Source organism: Arachis hypogaea, chromosome 13 (genome assembly GCF_003086295.3).
Source record: "Arachis hypogaea cultivar Tifrunner chromosome 13, arahy.Tifrunner.gnm2.J5K5, whole genome shotgun sequence".
NCBI classification, from domain to species: Eukaryota; Viridiplantae; Streptophyta; class Magnoliopsida; order Fabales; family Fabaceae; genus Arachis; species Arachis hypogaea.
In genome coordinates this window covers 135,122,249-135,143,796 of record NC_092048.1, presented here as the reverse complement: position 1 = coordinate 135,143,796, position 21,548 = coordinate 135,122,249, and the positions used below count along the sequence as shown (strand labels likewise).

At 34.6% G+C, this 21,548-nt stretch overlaps 3 protein-coding genes and 2 long non-coding RNA genes across 6 annotated transcripts; 1 reads left to right on the top strand and 4 right to left on the bottom strand.

Annotated features, from left to right (window-relative positions):
• The first annotated feature begins 66 nt into the window (after positions 1-66).
• On the top strand, positions 67-5,407 carry LOC112733865 (protein neprosin). 2 transcript variants are annotated; one of them, XR_011870033.1, is made up of 8 exons: positions 214-751; positions 821-907; positions 989-1,204; positions 1,968-2,132; positions 2,382-2,435; positions 3,069-3,215; positions 4,692-5,134; positions 5,309-5,407. XR_011870033.1 is itself a non-coding variant. In XM_029291760.2 (7 exons), exons 1-7 carry the CDS (start codon positions 584-586, stop codon positions 5,067-5,069), a joined length of 1,215 nt encoding a protein of 404 aa, XP_029147593.1. In that variant the 5' UTR covers positions 67-583; the 3' UTR covers positions 5,070-5,407. The 2 variants fall into 2 exon arrangements, 1 of the variants encoding a protein (XP_029147593.1); XM_029291760.2 differs by having other exon boundaries at positions 67-751; positions 4,692-5,407.
• A 2,278-nt stretch (positions 5,408-7,685) lies between these two features.
• On the bottom strand, positions 7,686-10,188 carry LOC112733864 (large ribosomal subunit protein mL101 (rPPR4)). The gene is made up of 2 exons (XM_025782962.2): positions 9,841-10,188; positions 7,686-9,113 (listed from the first exon to the last, which is right to left on the bottom strand). Exons 1-2 carry the CDS (start codon positions 10,066-10,068, stop codon positions 7,869-7,871), a joined length of 1,473 nt encoding a protein of 490 aa, XP_025638747.1. The 5' UTR covers positions 10,069-10,188; the 3' UTR covers positions 7,686-7,868.
• A 6,294-nt stretch (positions 10,189-16,482) lies between these two features.
• Positions 16,483-16,981, bottom strand: LOC140178211 (uncharacterized). Its single transcript, XR_011870474.1, has 3 exons — positions 16,844-16,981; positions 16,680-16,773; positions 16,483-16,594 (listed from the first exon to the last, which is right to left on the bottom strand). It is a non-coding gene; the product is annotated as an uncharacterized lncRNA (long non-coding RNA).
• A 1,320-nt stretch (positions 16,982-18,301) lies between these two features.
• LOC140178210 (uncharacterized) lies at positions 18,302-18,988 on the bottom strand. The gene is made up of 4 exons (XR_011870473.1): positions 18,942-18,988; positions 18,670-18,735; positions 18,491-18,586; positions 18,302-18,367 (listed from the first exon to the last, which is right to left on the bottom strand). It is a non-coding gene; the product is annotated as an uncharacterized lncRNA (long non-coding RNA).
• A 1,440-nt stretch (positions 18,989-20,428) lies between these two features.
• Positions 20,429-21,088, bottom strand: LOC140177759 (uncharacterized). Its single transcript, XM_072210921.1, has 2 exons — positions 20,818-21,088; positions 20,429-20,715 (listed from the first exon to the last, which is right to left on the bottom strand). The coding sequence occupies exons 1-2, from the start codon at positions 21,086-21,088 to the stop codon at positions 20,429-20,431; spliced, it is 558 nt and encodes a 185-aa protein (XP_072067022.1).
• Positions 21,089-21,548: the final 460 nt, after the last annotated feature.

Below are 21,548 nucleotides of genomic sequence, written 5' to 3'. Positions count from 1 at the left end.
CCGAGTCAATGGTACAATTTTCTACATTCTGTGCCTATTTTATATTTGAACACACGTTATATGACAGATTTTCTTATAGTCCAGACTCCATTAAGAGAAAACAAGTTCCGTATTCCATGGAACAAATTATACTCTACAAAATTCTGAGAATTTTCCATTTTCGGAATTTTCCAATTATTTATTATTATAAATATATAGACCTTCAAAATCCACTTGGCACCCAAAGCGTGTAAAGTATAGTGTTCTTATTTACATACTAGACCCTCCTCTCTTTCACTTCTTTTACATATAAAACTAAGATGATTTCATTTCTAATGATTACATACAACCCCATTTGCGTATTTTGATATATATGAGAGAGAAGAGAGTAGAAGAAGCTAAGGAACATTGTTCTGAGTGAGTTCCCAAGGCATTGAAAATGGTGAAAGATTATTAATTTATTGTGTTGGATGGTTATGGAAAAAAAAAATCAAGATAAAAGCAAGCTAGTCTTGTTTTTGTTTATGGAACTACAAGAACGAAGAATGATATAAGTGTGAAAAGAAGCTGTTTCATCATCTTCTTCTTCTTCTTCTATTCAAGCATGTCAAGAACAATCCTAGTACCTTTTCTTCTTCTTCTTCTTATGGTTTGTCATGTGGCATGTTCTTTTGAAAATCAAACCTTTAGGCCATTGGAGGAGCTACGCAAGTTGAGAACCATAAGAAACCATCTTCAGCAAATCAACAAACCAAGTGTTAAAACAATTCAGGTACATACCAAATTATTAAATGCATTATTAGGCCAAGGCTATATATGATTCTGAATTCATTATTTGCAGAGTCCTGATGGTGATATCATAGATTGTGTTGTGTCTCATAGGCAACCAGCTTTTGATCATCCTCTATTGAGAGGCCAGAAACCGTTGGTAATTAATTAATTCAATTATTTAATTAAGGTTAATATATCTTATTAGAATCAATAACATTTTTAATTGGGATTAGTGCAGGATCCACCAGAAAGGCCAAAGGGACATAAGAGTAAGAGTGAAAAAATGAGTGAGAATTTTCAAGTGTGGAGCTTCTCTGGGGAATCATGTCCAGAAGGAACAATTCCAATCAGAAGAACAACAGAAAATGACTTATTAAGAGCTTCCTCTGTTACCACCTTTGGAAGAAAATTAATCACTTCTTTTAGAAGGGATACAACTGGTGATGGACATGAGGTAATTAATCATCATTAAATGCATTTAAACTATAATTAAATTAAAGCAGCATTTATATTAAAAATATTACAAGTAAGAGTAACTTCTGTTTCTTCACATATATATAAATAAAGAGAAAAAAAAAAGGATACTGACAACAAAAGCATAACTTGTGTGTCTTTTTTTTTTTTTTTACTATTTTCTTTTTCTTCTTTGTTTCTTTTGATAGTGAAACATCACCCTTTTCCTATTTATAGCGATCACAGAATTCCATGGTTCCTCAGGTTTGTTTCACCCTGCAGCTCCGAACTCCAAAGCAATAAGAGGCTCTTATTATTGGAAGAGTTTCAAGTGTACCGGAAATATCGGTGTTCCAATTGTTTTAACTGTTGATCTGAATTATAAAAAATATATGTAATATATATTAATTAAAATCAATAGTTAAAACAACTGAAACATCAATGTTGCCGATACAGTTGAAATTTTTCCTTTATTATTTATTCTGTGTCTCCAACTTGGTTCCTTAGCTTTATCACACTCCTATACAACTACATTTCTAATTTCTTAACTTTTACAAAATCCTAACCTTGTGAGATATAATAAACTTATTTTATATTGTTATATTTAATTAAGTAATTATATTTAGTAATAATAAACAAATATTTGTGTATGTAAATTGATGAAATTAATAATAAATTCAGCTTATTAATTATGGATTACTGATGAAAATGAAGTTATTATAAATAAAAATATGTAGTTAATAATATTTCACATACATACACAGCATGCAGTAGGGTATGTGAGTGGAGATCAATATTATGGAGCAAAAGCAAGCATAAATGTGTGGGCACCTCTTGTAGAAAACCAATATGAATTCAGCTTATCTCAAATTTGGGTCATTTCTGGTTCTTTTGGGGATGATCTTAACACCATTGAAGCCGGTTGGCAGGCATGCACTCTTCAATTTCTTCAATACAATTAGTTACTTTATTATGCTATGTTTTTGTTTATAATATTCAAAAGTTAAGTATACTTATTATTTCTTAAAATGCATGCTTCCTCTATATATATTTGGTTAGTACTCACAAGGTAAGGTAGCTAGCATATGCAACTACTATACACCTACCTCTCATTTTCATTCATGTGTTGAATTTTGTAACTTATTCTATTATGTTAATTTCAAGTAAACTTCATGCAGGTCAGCCCTGAGCTCTATGGGGACAGCTTTCCAAGATTCTTTACTTATTGGACGGTATGTATATATGTAATGATTAAGTTAATTGAAGCAATAATCACATATTAAATGGGGTGTGAAACTACATATACCATGTGCTATATATACTTTTGTATTCTTCTATTATATATATATATATATATATATATATATATTTGAAACCAACTTGGGTTGGGTTGGTTGAGTGATCATTAGTCCTTGTTCTATCGGATTAAAAAATACAGTAAATAACTAAAAAATCGGTTTTGTTAGATAGACAATGACTTTTGTAAATAATGTGAATAATAGGCTTTAGAATTGACCCAATAAAGTAAAAAAATACTCTATCTTCAAATTATCTCATAAACCTTAACATTAGGATAATCATCTGTATACCTAATAAATTGAACATCCAACAATTGTTAACTGTGCATGAGTAAATCGAATCAAAAGAAATAATATTCCAATTAAAAATAATAAACATGATCATCTACATACCTTTGAACATTTGATATTTTCATTGTTTACATTATTTAGTATTCTCATTGTCTACCTATACTTTTTCTTAAAACATATATTTGCTTAAAGTGTAAGATAGATAGGAAAAGTGAGAATAATAATGATTCATATTTGTATTTATTGTTGTTGTTTCATATATATCTCTTTCTACAGACTGATGCATACCAGGCAACCGGGTGTTACAATTTGCTTTGCTCTGGCTTTGTTCAAGTTAACAATAAAATTGCAATTGGGGCAGCAATCTCTCCAACTTCTTCATATAACGGTGGACAATTTGATATTAGTTTACTCATTTGGAAGGTAATTAGATTAACTTCTCCTGGTTAATTACCGAATTTTTTTACCTTAGGAAAACAATAATACATTTTTTTAATGAAACGGCAGGGGTTAAAGTTTAAAATGAAGTAATACAGTAATTATATATATATATATATATATAAACTTTTATACTATTTTGTGCAAATTAATAGTTACTATAAAATGATCATAGTTTTAATAAGGCTTGGCTTATTCTTGTTCTTGGTTTACAGTATAGTCCTTTTGTGAGAGAATGAGTGCGGTAAAACAAGATCAGATTATGGGTCCAACCCATCTAAAGGATAAAAGAGATTTTGTTTTAATAATGAGACATGTCAGAACAAGACTGATGAATGCATACCATTGGATTTGAATACTTTATTTTTTTCAACTTCAACAAAATATGCAAATTCTATTGGCAAATCAGCCAAACTGAAAAGCATGGTCTATTATGAAAATCTCGCAATGTGTATTTAAAATTTGTTACATAACATTAGAAGCAAAGGCAGCATGATTAATATAAACTTTCACTTGATAAATAGTTAAATATTTAAAGAAAATAGAAAAAATAAAGGAATAAATTGTAGTGCATAAATTATTCTATGCACCACTTTACTCTCTTTATTACTACTTTGGAACATTTCATGAAATCGCTCGGTGAATTCGAATAATGTCCTGCAAACTCTTATGATTTTTTGTTTACTTCTTTGAAAGATTCTCCTTCTTTTTCAAATTAAAGAGCTTATACTTCTGAGCTCCTCACCCTTTTTGCTTCTCCCTCAATCCTCATCTATTATTATTTTAACAAAAAATTCCAATATTTTGGATATTTCATTCACCACCTTTAGTTTCTTGATATCTTTTTGACCCATTTCACTTCTTCTCATGCTAGCTAACATGTGCCACTTAATCATTATGTCTTCGATTTGAGTAGCTTTGCTTTGCCACAAAAACAAATAAAGTGTGCCGTTGAAGAGGAGTTGTTTTTTTTTTTAATTATATATTATTTTCTTAGTAAACAAAACTACTATTTTTATTTACTACTTAAATGATTACCTTTAAAAATAAATAAATATGATTAAATGACAATATAGTAGTTAATAGTTAGAGCATGTGCTAGTTTCAAGTTCAATTTTATTTTGGGTCATACGAGATGACACAAATTGACTATTTGTTATAAATAGTGATTTGAAATTAAAAATAAAATTTGTCCATCTTAATTCAATTAGAATTTTATATTATTTTTAATTATTTCGTCAACATAATTATACAAACGGCAAATTTTATTGATTTTTCATTAAGGTGATATCGATTTTATTTCATCAATTAATTCTAATGCAGATTTTAATTCTAAATCAATTCATTTATTGAAAGTATCAAAAGTGATACTCTAAAAATCCTCCTTTGGAGATGTTCTTAGTGTATCAAAGTTAAATTTTTATTTATTTATTTGTTTATTTAAAAATTTGATTATGACAGGATCCAAAGCATGGGAATTGGTGGCTTGAATTTGGGTCAGGGGTGTTAGTAGGGTACTGGCCATCATTCTTGTTCTCACACTTAGGGGACCATGCAAGCATGGTTCAATTTGGGGGTGAAGTTGTAAATTCAAGGTCTTCAGGGTCTCACACAAGCACCCAAATGGGAAGTGGACATTTTGCTGAGGAGGGGTTTGCAAAAGCTTCATACTTTAGGAATTTGCAAGTTGTGGATTGGGATAACAATTTGATTCCATTGAACAATCTAAAGGTTTTAGCAGATCACCCAAATTGCTATGATATACAAGGAGGCATTAATAATGTTTGGGGGAATTACTTTTACTATGGTGGTCCTGGAAGAAACATCAAGTGTCCCTAAGGGAATTAATTAATTAATTAATTAATTAATCATATAGAAGAATTATATATAGATATTAGATAGAGGTGAATCTTTTCTTCTTTTCCTTTTAATTTCTTTTTTTTTTTCAATTTTGGGATAGTACCCATTTTCCTCTCAAGTTCTTTTAGTTAGTGATCTTGGGTAATTTATTTTTATATGTTTAAATTAAAGTTCTAAATTGTTGATTCCTTTCTTTTCTTTTCTTTTTTTACTAACAGGTCATCCATTGATCACATATTGCTTTCTGGAAATTTTTGTAAATCTTGGAAGGAAAAAGAGTAAATATACTATATGATTCTTGGTATCCCTCCCAAAAATATTGGACTATTTAATTTTTCATATATGCTTTAATTTCCTCATTTCCTCTATTATTGTTCTTCATTGATCAGTTTTGAATTAAAAAAAAAAAGAATGCCAGATGAAAATAAAGTTTTAACATTTAATTAATTAATTAGTCTTTTTATATTCTTAAATGAGAGACAATACAAGACAAAACTTACATGGAAAAATAGAGTTAAAGTTTTAATTCTTGTAAATCATATATATGTTTTTCGTTCATGAATTGATTGAAGAGTTGTAACTTGTAAGTGACCACATATGCAGCAGCATGCGTTGCAATTCCGATCTTTATCATGATTGTCAAACGTCCACAATCCTTAAAGTACTCAAATTTATACATGCACCATTCAGCAAAATCATAGCTTTTTTTTTTTTTTTGGTGATTAAATCATAGCTTTTAATAATAACAAGTATGCACACATTGTGTCCAACTTGATAGTATTTACCTGCATTGATTACCCAGCTATCTTTTCCTTAAAGACTACGTTACTGCCAGCCATCATTTAAGCAATTAATGTATTATGTATATCCCGTTAATTGCAATATGTCTGTAGTGTACTTATAAATTAATGTATAGCATATATGAACGTATAATGAATATAATAATAAAAGGTAATGTTAGGAAGACAAAAAAAACACACCAGAATTTTTTTTATATAGTATTTGTTAATTGTTATATAACAAGTAATGAATGCTAAATAAGTATAACAATTATTGAATCTTTATTAAGACAAGTTCGGGCGATTTCTGGCTAATTCTTTTTTGTTATCAAACATTTTCGATAAATAAATAAGGTGAAGGGAGAATTGACTTTGAAGGCAATTATAATTTGTGACAGATGAATGTGGCGCTGCTCATTTAGGCTTTCGCATTCAGATTCAGTGAGTGATATACATATGTATCTCTCACTTGGACCACAAGCCAATGCATAGGAAAGGGGTTTAGTACTGAAAAAATATCAAGTGTTTCTTCTGTCTGAAGAACAGAGGCATATATACACAACATTATTATATTTTGGTTTTATGCTTTTTCTTTAATGTGATTTAATTTACTTTATTGTTTTTTTTTTTTTAAATGCAGAACTATGTTTAGAACTTAGGATCACACACCTGGATGCTGTTTCTCGTTTGTCTCATGTATCGTTTGGCTTTAATCTTACCCAAAAAAAAAAAACAGAGTCTCCGTTTTTTAACCAGAAGTGTCTATATAATGTAATTCATTAGATTTAAAAATTTGAAATTGATTTTAGGGTTATAAAAGTTGAAGGTTTTTTGGGCAAGCAGATTGTTGTATATAACTATGTTCATGTACTAATGGCGAAAGTTGATAATACCTGTTAGCATAAACTATGAGTTCGACTGTGAGTATTGTAAGTAATTAACAAAAGGGTTAAAAATTGAATAATAGCTCAAATGACATAGTCTCTCCATACTCAATTAAGAGGCTGCGGGTTCGAATCTCATATCTTTGGTAAAAAAAAAAAAAAAAAAAAGTGGGTTAAAAATTGAATACTCCTCATCGTAGTGAAATCTTGATGGTGGAAAATAACAGTGGAGAGGCTGAAGTAAAGATATCACAATTAACATATGTTTAAAAACCAATCTTATCCTAATGGATAAAACTGTCACAAAGTAGGGTATGTTATTTGATTCTCAAGATGTAGTAAGAACATGGGTTCTTGTCCTTGAAGAGCAAGTAATAGAAAAAAACGTGGGTAAACTTCGGTAACTATCAAAAAATGCTTTTTCAGCTCAAGAATTTGTTTTTCTAGAAATAAGAGCAGCAGCAAATAGTTTAAGGGAGACTTCCACTAAACACCACAAATCACACTAAAGCAAATAGTTTCCAGCTTGGTCTTTTTTCAATTTATTGTTGTTTCCAGCTCTGTTATTCATTTCCTCTTTTATAGCATTTTGTTATTTCTTTATTTTAATTCCACGTTTAAGATTGTTTAATTAAATTTTGGCCATCAATTCATGTTAAATTTCTGTTTATATCAATTTATTGCCAATAATACAAGAATTTCATGTTCCACTACTTGCAAAGTTAATTTCAACATTAAAGTCGATAAATCCCGGGTCGAACTCATTTTTTTAGAGTCAAATCTGCTTTCCGAATTAACATCTTAGATACAAGCTTGATCGGCACTTGTGTCGAAGTCGAACAAAAATCAAGCAAAACAATACCCAAACACAAATGTTTGATCGTTGCCAAACCGTAGTTCCCTTCGGGAATAATGTTTGGTACCAAATAGCATTACCGAATCCAAAATCCATCTAATCCATTTCCCATATTCAATGGTCGAAAAAATGTGTCACTTCAAAAGGTTTGAATTTAATTGACATACCAGATATTATTACCAAAGCCAAAATGTGTGCAACGTTCAGGGCTTCATTGATTTTACAGCAATCAAAACTTGAAGGATGAGACTATCACTATTCACTCCACTGAGATAGCCTCAAGCAACTTCTTGGTTTCTTCACTCACATCCACTTTCTCCATCTTCAATCGTCGTCGCAGAGCAGCACTGGTCCTACCAGCAGCTGCATAAGTTCTAATCAAGGATTCAAACACCTCTGCACCAAGAGATTCCACAGATTTCTTCAAGATCTCTACAAATTCTTCTGCACCATCAACATTTTTCTCTTGCTCAAAATGCTTCATCATAACACTAATGGTCTCTGATGATGGAACCCACTTCTCGCCATTTCCTCTACCAATTGATACTGCATTGTCTAGACAATCCACAGCCAACTTAAATTCTCCTTTTCGAAGATGGTAATCAAGAAAGATCTCCCAGGTCTTAGCATTAGGCTTGGCACCCCTCCTTCGAGCACGTTCCTTGATCTCTTTGGCCTTCTCCAGCATATCTAGTTTTGTGTATGCTCCAATCAGAGCATTTGCAATTCGGATATCAAACTTAGGACATCCAGATTCCCACTCCCGGAAACATTTTTCTGCTCCGGGAAGATCTTTCAAATTAACCAGCACTTGAATCATGTTCAGATAACTTATGTTTGCGGTTTTAGGAAATGCCAGCCTAAGAGAACGCCAAACCTTGTAAACCTCTAATAAGTTACCTGTTCTCCCGTACAATGTGATTAGAAACTGGTATGCAGAGAGATCTTTGCGAGCATTTCTCTTTTCCAATTCTTTGAGTGCTACTTCTGCCTTCTCAAACAAGCTAGCATCGACATAGATTGATGCTAAGTTGCTATATGTCGTCCAATCTCCAGTGACTTGATCATCCCTCTTCATCTCATCCATAACCCTTTCAACACCAGAAATATCATTAACAGCAGCAAGAGCTCTCATCCAGACATTATACGAGTATGTGTCCAGCATTATACTGCTAGCTTTCATTTCTTCTATGATGGAGGGAATCTTCTCTGACCGCTCTACTTTAGTATACAGAGTCATAAGGCTATTGTAAGACATGGAACTTAAAGGAAGCTTGAGAATCTTCATCTTTTCCATCAGACCTTCTGCTTTTTCAGTCATCAATTCCTTACAGTAACAGTTGAGAAGGGCTCCATAACATAGATGATTTTTTGCTGTTTCAGGGAGATTAACAAAATAATTCTCAGCAGCAGCAATGCCTTGAGCTTTAGCAAGCAAATCAAGATGTATAGCATGGTCACTGACTGTCTTGTTCATATTCCTCTTAGCCATGGTTTTTGAGAGCTGTAACATTGGAGAAAAAGACACATTTTTCCATAAATAATTTAAGTAAAAGAAGCTACAGTCTGCCAACTATGATTTCTAGATTTAATTCTAGCTTAGTGTCACACTGGACCAGCAGCATACATACCCAGCAACAACATAACATAAAATTCAACACCTAATTACTCAATTTGATACGGAAACAGCAAACCAAACCTTTTTCCATTAAGACTAGGCAGGGTCAGTCATTGGATTTTGTGATGCCATAGTGTTCTTTCATAAATTATATTCATATTCAAATCATTTCCATCCAAACCTCTTATAGTATAAATCTAGCTACTGAACCACCACTACCCTTATCTGATTCAGTCTCCTTACTAGGGCCTACATAATCTCAAATTCCTTCAGGTTATGAACGAAAACCACTCCTCTGCATATATGATTTTGTATTATCACTAGTTCACTGCCACTCTTTTGATGAAGTGTTCCACAACCAACAAAACTAGGTTTGATGCATCCACATTCATAAATCACATAAATCCATAGCTTCTAAACAATCACATCAACATCAGCACTATAATCTCTCAGAAATAAAACTCAAACTAACACTAGATCAAAACACAGTTAAGATTATATCAATTTGACCACTATATCATGTTCTCTTTCTAAAAATTACGAATTCAAAAATGACGTAGAAATTGTTAACTTACAAGTAACCAATAAAATTTAATACAAAAAACAAGAAAACCTTGAGAGCAGGGGAATAGAGATGGCGTTGGCGAAGCTTCTTGAGTGTGTCGCCGACCTCCCATTTGTAAACGCGCTTTCCGCTCTTGAAGAATTGGTTCAGCTGCTGCCGCACGTTGAGTTCAGCGGAACCTTCCCTGAAGAGCTTCAAGTAAAGCGCTTCGTCCAAGTACTTCTTCGAACGCTTCACAACGCTCTTGGTGCGCCCGTAACGCTGCATCACCGACATTCTCGAATTGACGTTGCTGCTCCTGCTTCTGATCTTCACATTCCAAGGAAGGAAGGAAGCAAACCCCAAAACCCTAGTTCTTCGGAGGAGAGAGAGGGATCTGCTCAGGCTAAACAATTGGGCTCACGTAAAGTTTGGCCTCGAGGCCCAATTTCTGTTACTTTATGGTCTTGTTGGGCTTCGGCCCGTATGCTTACCAAAACCAACAACAACTTGACAAAGAATAAAGGTTATTACTTATTACAAAAAAAAAAAAGGCTATTACTTACCAAGTATGTAATCAAATTATTCAAATAAGTGGTGGAAGCATGTGATGTAGTGATAAAGTTGTTTGTCTCGAACCAATTTGGGTTGGTCGAGTGGTCAGCTCACTCGTCCACTTAAGCAAGTGTCGGAGAGTTCAAATTCCACCTTGTACATGTAGCAATTCATTGACTAGCAGCAGACCCTTAAATAGAATTCAGATCCGCGACGGTTTAATCCTTAACCTGTCAGGTTGGGGGATACCGTAGACAAAAAAAATATATATATTTATACTTTGTATGATAAAATAAAAAAAATATTTGATAACAAAATAAAAATAACTAAAAACAATTAAAATTTGTTTTATTTAATATTTATTAATTATTATAATAATTAATAAATACACAATAATAATAAATACTAAATAAAATAAATTTTTTTTTCCTCCATAGCATTACCAAAATAAAAATAATTCAAATCAATATGCCAAACTAATTAACATATAGAAGTTTATTAATTCCTTAAATCAATTAAGGACAATAGTAACATCGCCCAATCCTTCAGGATATGCTTTGTTCATATAACCAAATCTGTTATCTATAACCTATTTCATAAAGAGTTCTATTTTAAGAGTTCAAATCAATATGCCAAACTAATTAATATATGGAAGTTTATAAATTCAATAAATCAATTAAGGACAATAGTAACATCACCGAATCCTTCATGATATGCTTTGTTCATATAACCGAATCATTTATCTATAACCTATTTCCATAGAGTTTTATTTTAACAGTTATCTAAAATATTTTATATAATTATTTAATTATATTCATTTTTTAGATAATTATTCACGCACAATATAAAAAGGTAATTATTTTTTATAGAAATATAAAATTATTCTATACATTGTATTAAAATTAATGCTAGAGAAATAAAAAAATAACTCAAACTTACTTTATCTAATATGTATTAATTATAGTAATAATTAATAAATATTAAGTAAGATAAATTTAGACTATTTTAATTAATTTTTTTCTCTCAAATATTATTGTAAAATTAAATTCAATTCCATAAAACGTGTTACCAAATCTAGTCAATCACAATGCATACATTTATAGAAGAAATTTCATTTATGGTAGGGGTGTTTATTGATTGGATTTGATCTGTAAATCTATAGTATTTATCTGAATTCGATCTGAAAATCATGGATATGAATCTGATTTGCAAGGTTATTAGATCGAATTCGATCCGATTCACACACCAATAAAATCGGATTACGGATTTTATGTAAGTATCCGCATATCTACAGATCCACAAAAATAAATAAATAAATAAGTAAGTAAATATTTTTTTTATGTTTTATTTTAACTAATAATTATCATATATGTTGTATTCTTTTAATTTTATTATTTAAGTAAAGTATGTTTAATATTGTTACGATGGGTAACCGGAGATGGTGGGCTGGACTTGCTAAGTTAGCCCAATCGTCTGAAGGAAGCCTTTGAGATGGTCTGCACCTTGGGGTCCTCCGTCCGACTTGTGAGTATGAACGAATGGGGGGTGGTACCTGCAAGGACACTCCGATGCCTAAGTCAGCAAGGGGTTAAGCAGGTTTAGAATGTATTGGAACTTAGAGATACCTGAGGGATGTCAGTGTACTTATAGTGGTGAACCAATAACCACCGTTGAAGTAGTGCCACTTTTTTAGGGTGTTAACCGTCCCTTTATCTTAGGGAGGTTAAGATATGGCTCCTAGAAGTGGTTAGAGAGATTCTAGGAGCAGTTACTCATTCAAACGAGTGTTTATCTGCCAGCTAACTCTCATCACCGACTTCTTTAGAGTAAGTCGGGGTAGGAACCGACTTCCGGGGAGGATGGAAGGTGAGATGCGGGGCTCATCCTTTAGGATTGGGCCTTTTATTTATACCTGGGCCTTATCATTGGGCCAGGGTATGAACAAATATTATTTTAATAGTAAATATATTTAAAAGAGTAAAAAAAAATTATTGATATTTTTTAATAAAAATAAGTTTTTAATTTTTTTTTCTGTTTTGCAGATATATCCGATATCCGCAAATGTGTGGATCAGATCGGATCGAATCCAAACAAAAAAACTGCGGATATTATATCCAATCCGATCCAATAATTTTAATGCGAATCAAATCGAGATTTTGGCCATATTCAATCCGGGTTCACCCCTACATTACAGTATATCCATGGGAAATCTGACTTGTCTAAATTCATCACCAGATCTTAAATATGATATCGGAAAAGCTCTGCATACAAGCCCTAATGGCTTGTATGCTTTACAAGTTCATTAAACAATAAAATCAAAATACGCGCTTCTTCAGGTACGTTGATTACACGCGCTATATAACATCGCGCGTATATCTAACTACCAGATTTAAAATATTTCTTTCCTTTTTCGTTTTCGTTATTTTGAGATTTCGTTTTTCTTCTTCTCGCGCTTCTTCCCTCCTTCTTTTCCATCGTTTTTTTCGTCTCCTTTTCTCACTAGCATCTTCTTCGTTTAGGTTACCTTTTTCTCTCTCTGCAATTCGAGCTTCGTTTTCTATTTTTGATTTGTTGTTTTCTGAAATCAAAGTTTGATCTCGTTTTGAAGATAATGGATCATTCAACCTCAGATTGTCAGCTGAATCCAGACGAAGTGGATTATGAGTCAGAATCTAACGAAGTCCCTGAGGTTTGATTTACATAAGATTAGTATGAATTTTCTTTCAGTAATTTGTATAGCATTGTGTAGTTGAAAAATTGCTGAACATTGACTGTGAAAGTAACACGTTTACCTGAATCTGTCGATTCAATGTATTAGTTGTGATTAATTACCTGAAATTTGTAGCAGACGCTCGGGTGTAGATCTATTTTTGTTTGGGTGTATTTTAGCTAGAAGTGTGGGTGTATTTACACTTTACTGGTTTTTTGTTATTTTAATTGACTTATTGTTGTTCAGGTGTATTAGACATGATTAGGTGTGTTTTTAGTTTTTGAGATGGTGTATATCTGCAGGCTGTGTATTTACAGTTTATGGCTTTAAAAGTCATTCTGTAGTTGAGTTGTATCGTATTAGACATGATTGGGTGTATTTGAATCATATCTATGGGTGTATTCACAGATCTGACACGGTGTATTTTGCAGCCTCTCTCAGTTGTTGATGACGAGCTTGTTCCAAAGGTCGGAATGACCTTTACCACCCTTGAAGATGCTGGAAAATTTTACAGGAACTATGCCAAGGCTGCAGGTTTCTCTACAAGAGTTCGCTGCACAAATAGGAAGGGAAACGAGATTAAGAACCAACTGATTACATGTAGCAGAGAGGGAAAATGGAAATCTAAAATATCTCCGACCGAGAAGACGAATCCGACAGCCGGTTTAAACTGTCCCGCAAGAATTTATATACACACATTGAAGGATGTTGGTGCTTGGATAATTTCAAAGGTTGTGCTGGATCATTCACACCCCTGCTGTCCAAGTAAAGCAGAGATGCTCAAACAACACAGGGAACTAAGCATGTCCATTCGTCGTACGATAGAGAATAACGAGGAGGCCGGTATCAGACCTAGCAAAACCTACCAATCATTTGTTGCGGCTGCCGGGGGTCACCGCGAGCTAAATTTTATCGAAAAGGATGTGAGGAATTACATTACCAGGGAAGTGCGGAATGTTTCCGAACAAGAAGATGCAAAGGAATTCGGGAAATATTTGTTAAGAATGAAAGAGAAGAATCCGAATTTCTTTTTTGAGCTCCAACTCGAAGAGGATCAATCGATTAAGCTGGCTTTTTGGGCCGATGCAAGAAGCAGAGCCGCCTTTGAGTATTTCGGAGACGTCATTTCATTCGACACCACCTACAACACAAACAGGTAACAAACTGCCCCTGTTTATGATGCTAAATTAATTTATTTTTACGAATCCGCATCAGAGGTGTATATTGGCTGTTTCATTGGGTGTATGCGAAGCATTTGTTAAGGTGTAACTAATGATTTTGCATTCTGGACCATGGTAATTTGTTTCAGGTATAATTTGGTCTGTGGTTCTTTTGTCGGGGTGAATCACCACGGTCAATCAACACTTCTCGGATGCTCTTTGATGAAGAACGAAGAAATTGAATCATTCAAATGGTTATTTCAAAGCTGGCTTCGTTGCATGGGAGGAAACACTCCGAAAGGGTTTCTCACCGATCAGTGCGCATCCATGAAAAGGGCTTTAGAGGCCTGTATGCCAACAACAGTTCACCGCTGGTGTATTTGGCACATCATGAAGAAGATTCCAAGCAAATTAAACGGGTACAAGGGACATGCCGATATCGAACAAGAAATGAGCCAAGTTGTTTGGAACTCTCACAGCAAAGACTCATTCGATAGGAATTGGAACGATTTTCTGCTGAATTTTGGTCTTGGGGACAACAAGTGGCTTTCAGGTAATGTCTTTTTAAAATCTGCAGCAGAGGTGTAAATTGTATGTCCCCTAGGGTGTATTTACAGCCTGTGTTTGGGTGTATTATGCAGATCTGTACGAAGACCGTCACATATGGGTTCCTATCTATCTGGATCAGCACTTCTGGGCAGGGATGAGAAGCACACAAAGGAGCGAGAGCATGCATTCATTTTTTAACAAGTATATCACCCGGAACAGCTCGCTTATTCAGTTCGTCAAACAATACGATAATTGCCTCGGAAGCCGGGAGCAAGCAGAGAGAGAATCAGATGCTGCAGATTTTCATACGGTCATACCGTGTGCAACCAAATCCTGCATTGAAGCTCAGTTTCAAGATGCGTACACTCACGCAAAGTTTAGGGAAGTCCAAGCGCAATTCAGAGGAAAGGCAAATTGCATCACCAGATTAAAGAATTCCGCTCTAGGCTATTCAGTATACGAAGTCGGAGAACAAGTTTCCAGCTCAATATTCAACAAGTTCGTGGTTACTTACGACTCGGTTGCAGCCGAGGTAAAATACCATTGCTTATTATTCGAGTCGAGAGGGATACTATGCCGTCACGCACTAAGCGTGTTAAGCTTCGAACAAGTAAGCCAAGTGTCACCGAGATACATACTTGAACGATGGAGCAAGAAGGTAAAGAGGCGACACACACACATCAAGAGCAGCCACGACGAGCCACTAATGGAGCCAAGAAGCAAGAGGTTCGACCAATTGGTTTTTCGTTCGCAAAATATATGCGAATTTGCCTCCGAATCGGAGGAGCTGACTGCAATTCTGCACCGTGCGTACGATAATGTCATGGCCGAGATGGAAGCATTAAAAGCCAAAAGGAAGGGGACATCTTCTTTATCCCACGAAGACGCCAACTTGGAATCCGTTAACGAGCTTCAAAGCCCGCCAAGGATTCGAACAAGAGGACGTCCAAAAAACAGGCTAGGTTCAAAGCTGGAGAAACAGATCGCAAATGCCACAAAGAAGAAGAAGACGAAAGTTTTAAGCGAGGTAAAAGTAATGTTCTTTAAATTTGTGGCGATTGAGTTTATTTTTCTCGTTAATAGTTTAGGTAATGTGTGTGTGTTATATTTCAGATAAACCTTTTTGATGCTGCATCAGCGGTGCATTCAAATTGCAGCCAATATCAGGGACACGTTATGAGTTATCAGTTTAGGGTACCAGCAGCAGGGGATAACTCCTTGGGTGTATAGTTTTACAGAATATGGGTGTAAAAGCACCGTTATTTTGGGTGTATTTTCGTTAATTCACAATTTACATATAGACACATATATAGATACATATAGATCAAAAGCTATAAAAATTCTCAGGTTATGGGTTTATATTTGATTTGATGTTTTTCTTCATATTTTAGTACATGTAATTCATATATTTTGAATACATCACAGACAGTTTGGGTGTATATTTTATGCAATCTTGGGTGTATTATTAGACTTGCGTTGGGTGTAACAGTTTGTATATGCCTTGATTTTTTCCTTCATATTTTACCACCTGTAATACAGCTTTTGAATACATCACAGACAGTTTAGCAGCACGGATAGTTTAACTATGGGAAAAAATATACATGGAATAGAAGTTGTTGATAAATGGCAAATATTTACATCATTTGTTCAATTTACAAACTACCAAGCAGTTGGATTACCCAGTTTCTATATCAGCAGAATTAATCTGACAAAAAGGACTTAATAATATAGAGGATGGCTTCGACAGCCTTATAGCACTACTCTCTCTAATTGCCTGATCTCTCTGTGTATTCATCTCACTAAATAGTATCCGGGATGCGTACTCCACTCTATAGTGGTCCACCTCCTCCTACAATTAAAAAGTATATTCTGTTTAAACAGCAATATTAATTCAGTAAAGTAATACAGAGTTATATGGTTCTAAAGACAGTTACCTGTGGCCAATTATCCCATTGATACTTCCCATTTTTGATGTTTTCCGGCTCAATTATCTCCATCCACTTCATAACGTACACAGCGCAGTCATAGCTGAAAACGAAGAAAATAAATTACAAATCTCATTTACAAAAGTTTAATGTTCAGACTCACAAATTTATACCTTGTTTTTTGGCCTGATATTTTAACATATGGTGATTTAATTTCCTTCTCCCTCTCCCCTTTCTGAAGAGGTTTCCCGCCGGCATATGTTATCAATCTTGAAAATACGTATCCCTTAAATACGAAAACAAATCAGTAATACACCCGAATGAATGGACACGATACACCCAACTGAATGGACAATATACACCCATCACAACTAACGAAATAGACCTATCTATTAAAGTAAAGAAGACAGAGGCAACTTACAATGAATTTATTAATGGCCTTTCTTTCATCGGTGGGAGCTTTTTTGTGTAGCGGGTCAAGTATTTGACATTTCCGCTTTCTTGTATTTATCAGCCATAACCACCAATGCCCCGCGTAGCAGACAGGGGCAAAAATCTGAAGGATTGCCACACATGAACAGTGTGTTATTTTATTTTGCAAATAAGTAAATAAGCGTACTAACAAATTTAGCAAACGAAAACTTACATATGGGTGCGAAGTCAATTTTTTTCTATCTATGAAGGGAATGAAACTCGGGTAGGCTTCCACCCTGAATTCCTTTTCCGTTTTCGGTGATACGAATTCCCCGTTTGGATGATCCGAAAGTGCCATGCACTGCAAGAATGGGAAACGAGAAATGAAATACTAAACTTACACCCAATCGAACGTAAAAAATACACCCAAATCAATACAGAAAATACACCCGAAGTTTGTAGAAGTAATACTTACCACAATATCGGGGGGGAGACAGTATATTTGTTCTTGAAATCTCTTTTCATTTTTGTTGTTGAGGATGAGGCAGATGGCAGATACAATCTAGAAATATATGCCGAAATAAATTTTACATTAATAAGCATTGTAATTGACTTTGGTGTAAAAACATTAATTTTATTATAATATTACCTGAGATTCTATATCACTTTTTGCCTGGAGGGAAGCAAGGTGCATTCTCATCAAAATGTATTTTCCTTGGCCAATCAGAGTCCACATTTCCTCATACTTGTTAGTATTGCCATCTGCATCTTCCTTCAGTCTTGTCCCCCAGATGTAGCACTTTTGTTTCATATCATCCGTAATCTGATATAATCCCCGAGGAGTTTCAAACTTTGCAGAACTTTCTCCCCCAGTCTCCCTTTGAATTTGTGGACTTGTGTTTTTTCCCTTCGTCGCGCTGCTTGCTATTCTTTGGACCAAACTGTCCAATTGTTCTATCAAATTCGCAGCTTCTGGAGATTTTTCCCTTTCTGTCTCCTGCGTTGACGCCCCCTCCTGGCTTGAATCAGTCAATCCAAGGCTGAATGATGGCACCCCTGGATCTGTTTTAGGAACATAGGATGCTGTCCGTGCCATCATCAACAGGGCAGCAGCGTCTTCTGCGTCTGGATGACTGCGTCATCATGTATAAGAATAAGAATAAGAATAAGAATATACGGATGATAAGCAAAGATTGATTTTAGTCTGATGAACTTACATTTTAGTTGGAGCTGGGGGAACCGTGGGTGTGGTCTCTTGAAGTTGTTTGGGGGTTTCAGGAGTGCTGCACAGTTACAAAAAATTAATCACGGCGTAAAAGAAACTAATCAGGAACAATATACACCCAAACTGTTAGCTAATATACACCCAAACTCCAAACAAATATACACTCAATACTATTTCTTACGTTTCTGTAGTCCCTTCAATCTGTAGCATAGGGGTTGGTTCAAAATCTGTCTCAGTGGTTGTTTGGGATGCCGGCACAAAAACCTGAATCGGGACTCTAAACAAGAAGAAAAATGAAAGGTTAACAACGCCTTTGAAAATAATAAGGTTATAAGGTTGAAATATTATTGGAAAACTCACATTGCAAGCGCTTCGGACGGTGTCTGTTCCCTCACAACCATCATATTCGAATCAGACGGACTCAACCTAAAATACACCCGAACAATTCAAAAAGAAGACATGCTTTGTTTTTTTGAGAACTTACATAATTGCAGTTTTTGCTTTTTTTTCCTGCCTTTTTTTTCTTGAATAAAATAATAAAGGGCTTTTTTTTCTAAAAAAAATATATACAGAATTAGAAGTAGAAGGGTAATAGAAGAACAAAAGTAACGGTTATTTAAAAGAAAAATTACATGCTCTGTGACGGCTGGTTTACACTACTCTGTTCTGTGTGTCCTTGAGAGGAAGGACTATCACTTCCCAAGTTCACAGCCGGGATTCTAAAACAGATTTCATGTTATTCCAACTTATTAAACAACATACACCCAACTTGATCCACACAATACACCCAAATGGTTCCACAAGATACACCCAAATCATGATAATAAGATTTTATTAAATAATAAAGCTTCTTACGTTTCAGACGACACATAGCGACCTTCTGTCGATCGCAGGTCAGGTTGGTTCTCGCTGCGAAACAAGAAACAATTATTAGCATACAAAACACAACAAAATATGAAATAGACAGCCCAGCAAGACATACCCCTCTGCAGCAGATTTATCAACGTTTTGCCCTAGCCATTCTTCCAGTTCGTCACTTGATATTTCATATGTCTCACTACATTCATAAAAGAAGATTTTAACAAAAATAATTACGACGATAGACGGTAATAAAGCTTACGAGGTACTGTACCCGTCAAAGTATTGGTCTTCTTTAGGAGGTGAATCCTCCACGAGAACTTTTTTCTTTTTTGGTTGTGCTCTGGGTGGAAAAAAAAGAGTACGAATCAGAAATAAAAAATTAATTTTATCACAGAATATTATGCAAATAAGTGCTTACTTTTTTGGTGTTGTTTTTGTTTTTTTCTTCTCCTTCTCCTTCTCTGCAGGTGATGATTCTTCGCTCCTATAAGTTAATAATAGACATTTCAGTTAATACACGAAATCTTTATAATGAAGCCAAAAGAAAGGAGTAATAATTTCAAGACATTACTCATCACTTTGTTCATATTCAGATTCTGAATCAGAATCTGGCTCCTCTTGCCTCTGCTTTCTTTTTCTGGAGTCCATTCTGGAAGGCAAACAGTGATTATTTAGAACATACTAAAAATACACCCAACGTGATCAACAAAATACACCCAACTCGAAAAATAAATTACACCCAAGTATGGTACTTACTTTTTCCCCTTTTTGATGGGGTGTTTTCTTGCTGAATCCTCTGAGTCTTGTTGAGTCTCAGACTCAGAGGTAGAAGTTTCACTGTCAGTAGCTGTTTCTGTCTCCGAAGACGATGTTGGACTCGCCTTCCTTTTTTTTGTTTTTTTGATTTCTTGTTTTTTTTCTTTTTTTTCTTTTTTTTTCATTTTTTCTCTTGCTCTTGTCTCCGCCATCTTTACAATCCCCTGAAACATGAGATATTTTAGCTAGCAGCATTCAGGTAAATAAAATACAAGCAATATATTATGTTTACTTACCAAAATTTCCTCTCTTTCTGCAGTCATTCTTTCCACCAACTGCTCCTTAGTCCAGTTGGCAATCCAAGGCTTTGGTGGTCTTTCAGCCCTCTTCTTGCCTTTGTTTTCAGAAAGGTGAAAGTATATTATCATGAGGGCAAAGAGGCAGCCATCAATTGCCTTCTTCTTCTTCTCCTGGTAGTCTGTGATGCCCTTGATCAAGAAGGTCAAAACATGCCCCCCCCCCAGTTTCTCTCCGATATGCCGTCCATCTTAAAAATTGGGGCGAGGTGCACGGGCGATATTTTGTTTATCGTCGTTGGCAAAAGGAACGCCATCTGTATGTAGAGGATGAATATCCTCTTGAACATCAGGCGTTCCTCTTCGCTGCCAACGCCTATTTCCATCATTTCATCGGTAAGATTTTTGAGGGTCTTACCCTGGAATCTTCTATAAATTATTTTGTCATCATCAGAAAGTTGCTTATACTCAACTTTCTCAGGAAACAGATTTCCTACAAAAAAGAAAACAAGAAAGTATCAAAATCGGTTCAAAAACACCCAAGCATCAACCTTAAATACACCCAATCATGAACTTAATATACACCTATAGTTACCTGTTGCATTGATGCCAAGCGCATCACCTATTGTCTTTGGTGTTATTTGGAAAGAACCATATCCTGTCTTCAGTCTGTTCTCCCCAAGTTTGAAGTTGTTTGCCAGTTCCCTTAAGAGTTGGTGATCCACCCTTAGAGGTGGGACGTGCATCAACCCACCAAATCCGAGATCCCTGACAATTGCCTTCTTCTCCTCAGTCATGTTTCTGAACTTATCACTCAGGAGATGTGTGGCACATTTCAGGTCTTTCATTTGGTTTCTTGCTGCCATTTTATCTGAAACGAAAAATACACACAAATATACACCCATTAGTAACAGTAAGATACACCCATATGTAAGAATCAGATACACCCATTGATAACAGTGAGATAGATATTATTCAGATACATTCATATATATCAGTCAGATATCAGTCAAACATGCTTCAATATCAAGCAACATTACAAGGTCTAATAACAGTAAGATACACCCATATGTAAGAATCAGATACACTCATTGTTAACAGTGAGATACACCCATAGATATGATTCAGATAAATCCATATATATCAGTCAGGTATCACTCAAACATGCTTCAATATCAAATTAATTGAGATATCAGTAAGATACACGCATATATGAGTCAGATACACCCATTGATAACAGTAAGATACACCCATATGTAAGAATCAGATACACCCATTGATAACAGTGAGATAGATATTATTCAGATACATTCATATATATCAGTC

What these genes read in the sequence shown, in the direction of transcription:
- LOC112733865 (XM_029291760.2), top strand. Translation starts at nt 584, where the DNA reads ATGTCAAGAACAATCCTAGTACCTTTTCTTCTTCTTCTTCTTATGGTT. An exon ending in TGAGAGGCCAGAAACCGTTG is followed by an intron (nt 908 to 988) that starts GTAATTAATTAA and finishes GGATTAGTGCAG; the next exon opens with GATCCACCAGAAAGGCCAAA. An exon ending in CAACTGGTGATGGACATGAG is followed by an intron (nt 1,205 to 1,967) that starts GTAATTAATCAT and finishes ATACATACACAG; the next exon opens with CATGCAGTAGGGTATGTGAG.
- LOC112733864 (XM_025782962.2), bottom strand. Translation starts at nt 10,068, where the DNA reads ATGTCGGTGATGCAGCGTTACGGGCGCACCAAGAGCGTTGTGAAGCGT. An exon ending in TCTATTCCCCTGCTCTCAAG is followed by an intron (nt 9,114 to 9,840) that starts GTTTTCTTGTTT and finishes CCAATGTTACAG; the next exon opens with CTCTCAAAAACCATGGCTAA.
- LOC140177759 (XM_072210921.1), bottom strand. Translation starts at nt 21,088, where the DNA reads ATGGCAGCAAGAAACCAAATGAAAGACCTGAAATGTGCCACACATCTC. An exon ending in GCTTGGCATCAATGCAACAG is followed by an intron (nt 20,716 to 20,817) that starts GTAACTATAGGT and finishes TCTTTTTTGTAG; the next exon opens with GAAATCTGTTTCCTGAGAAA.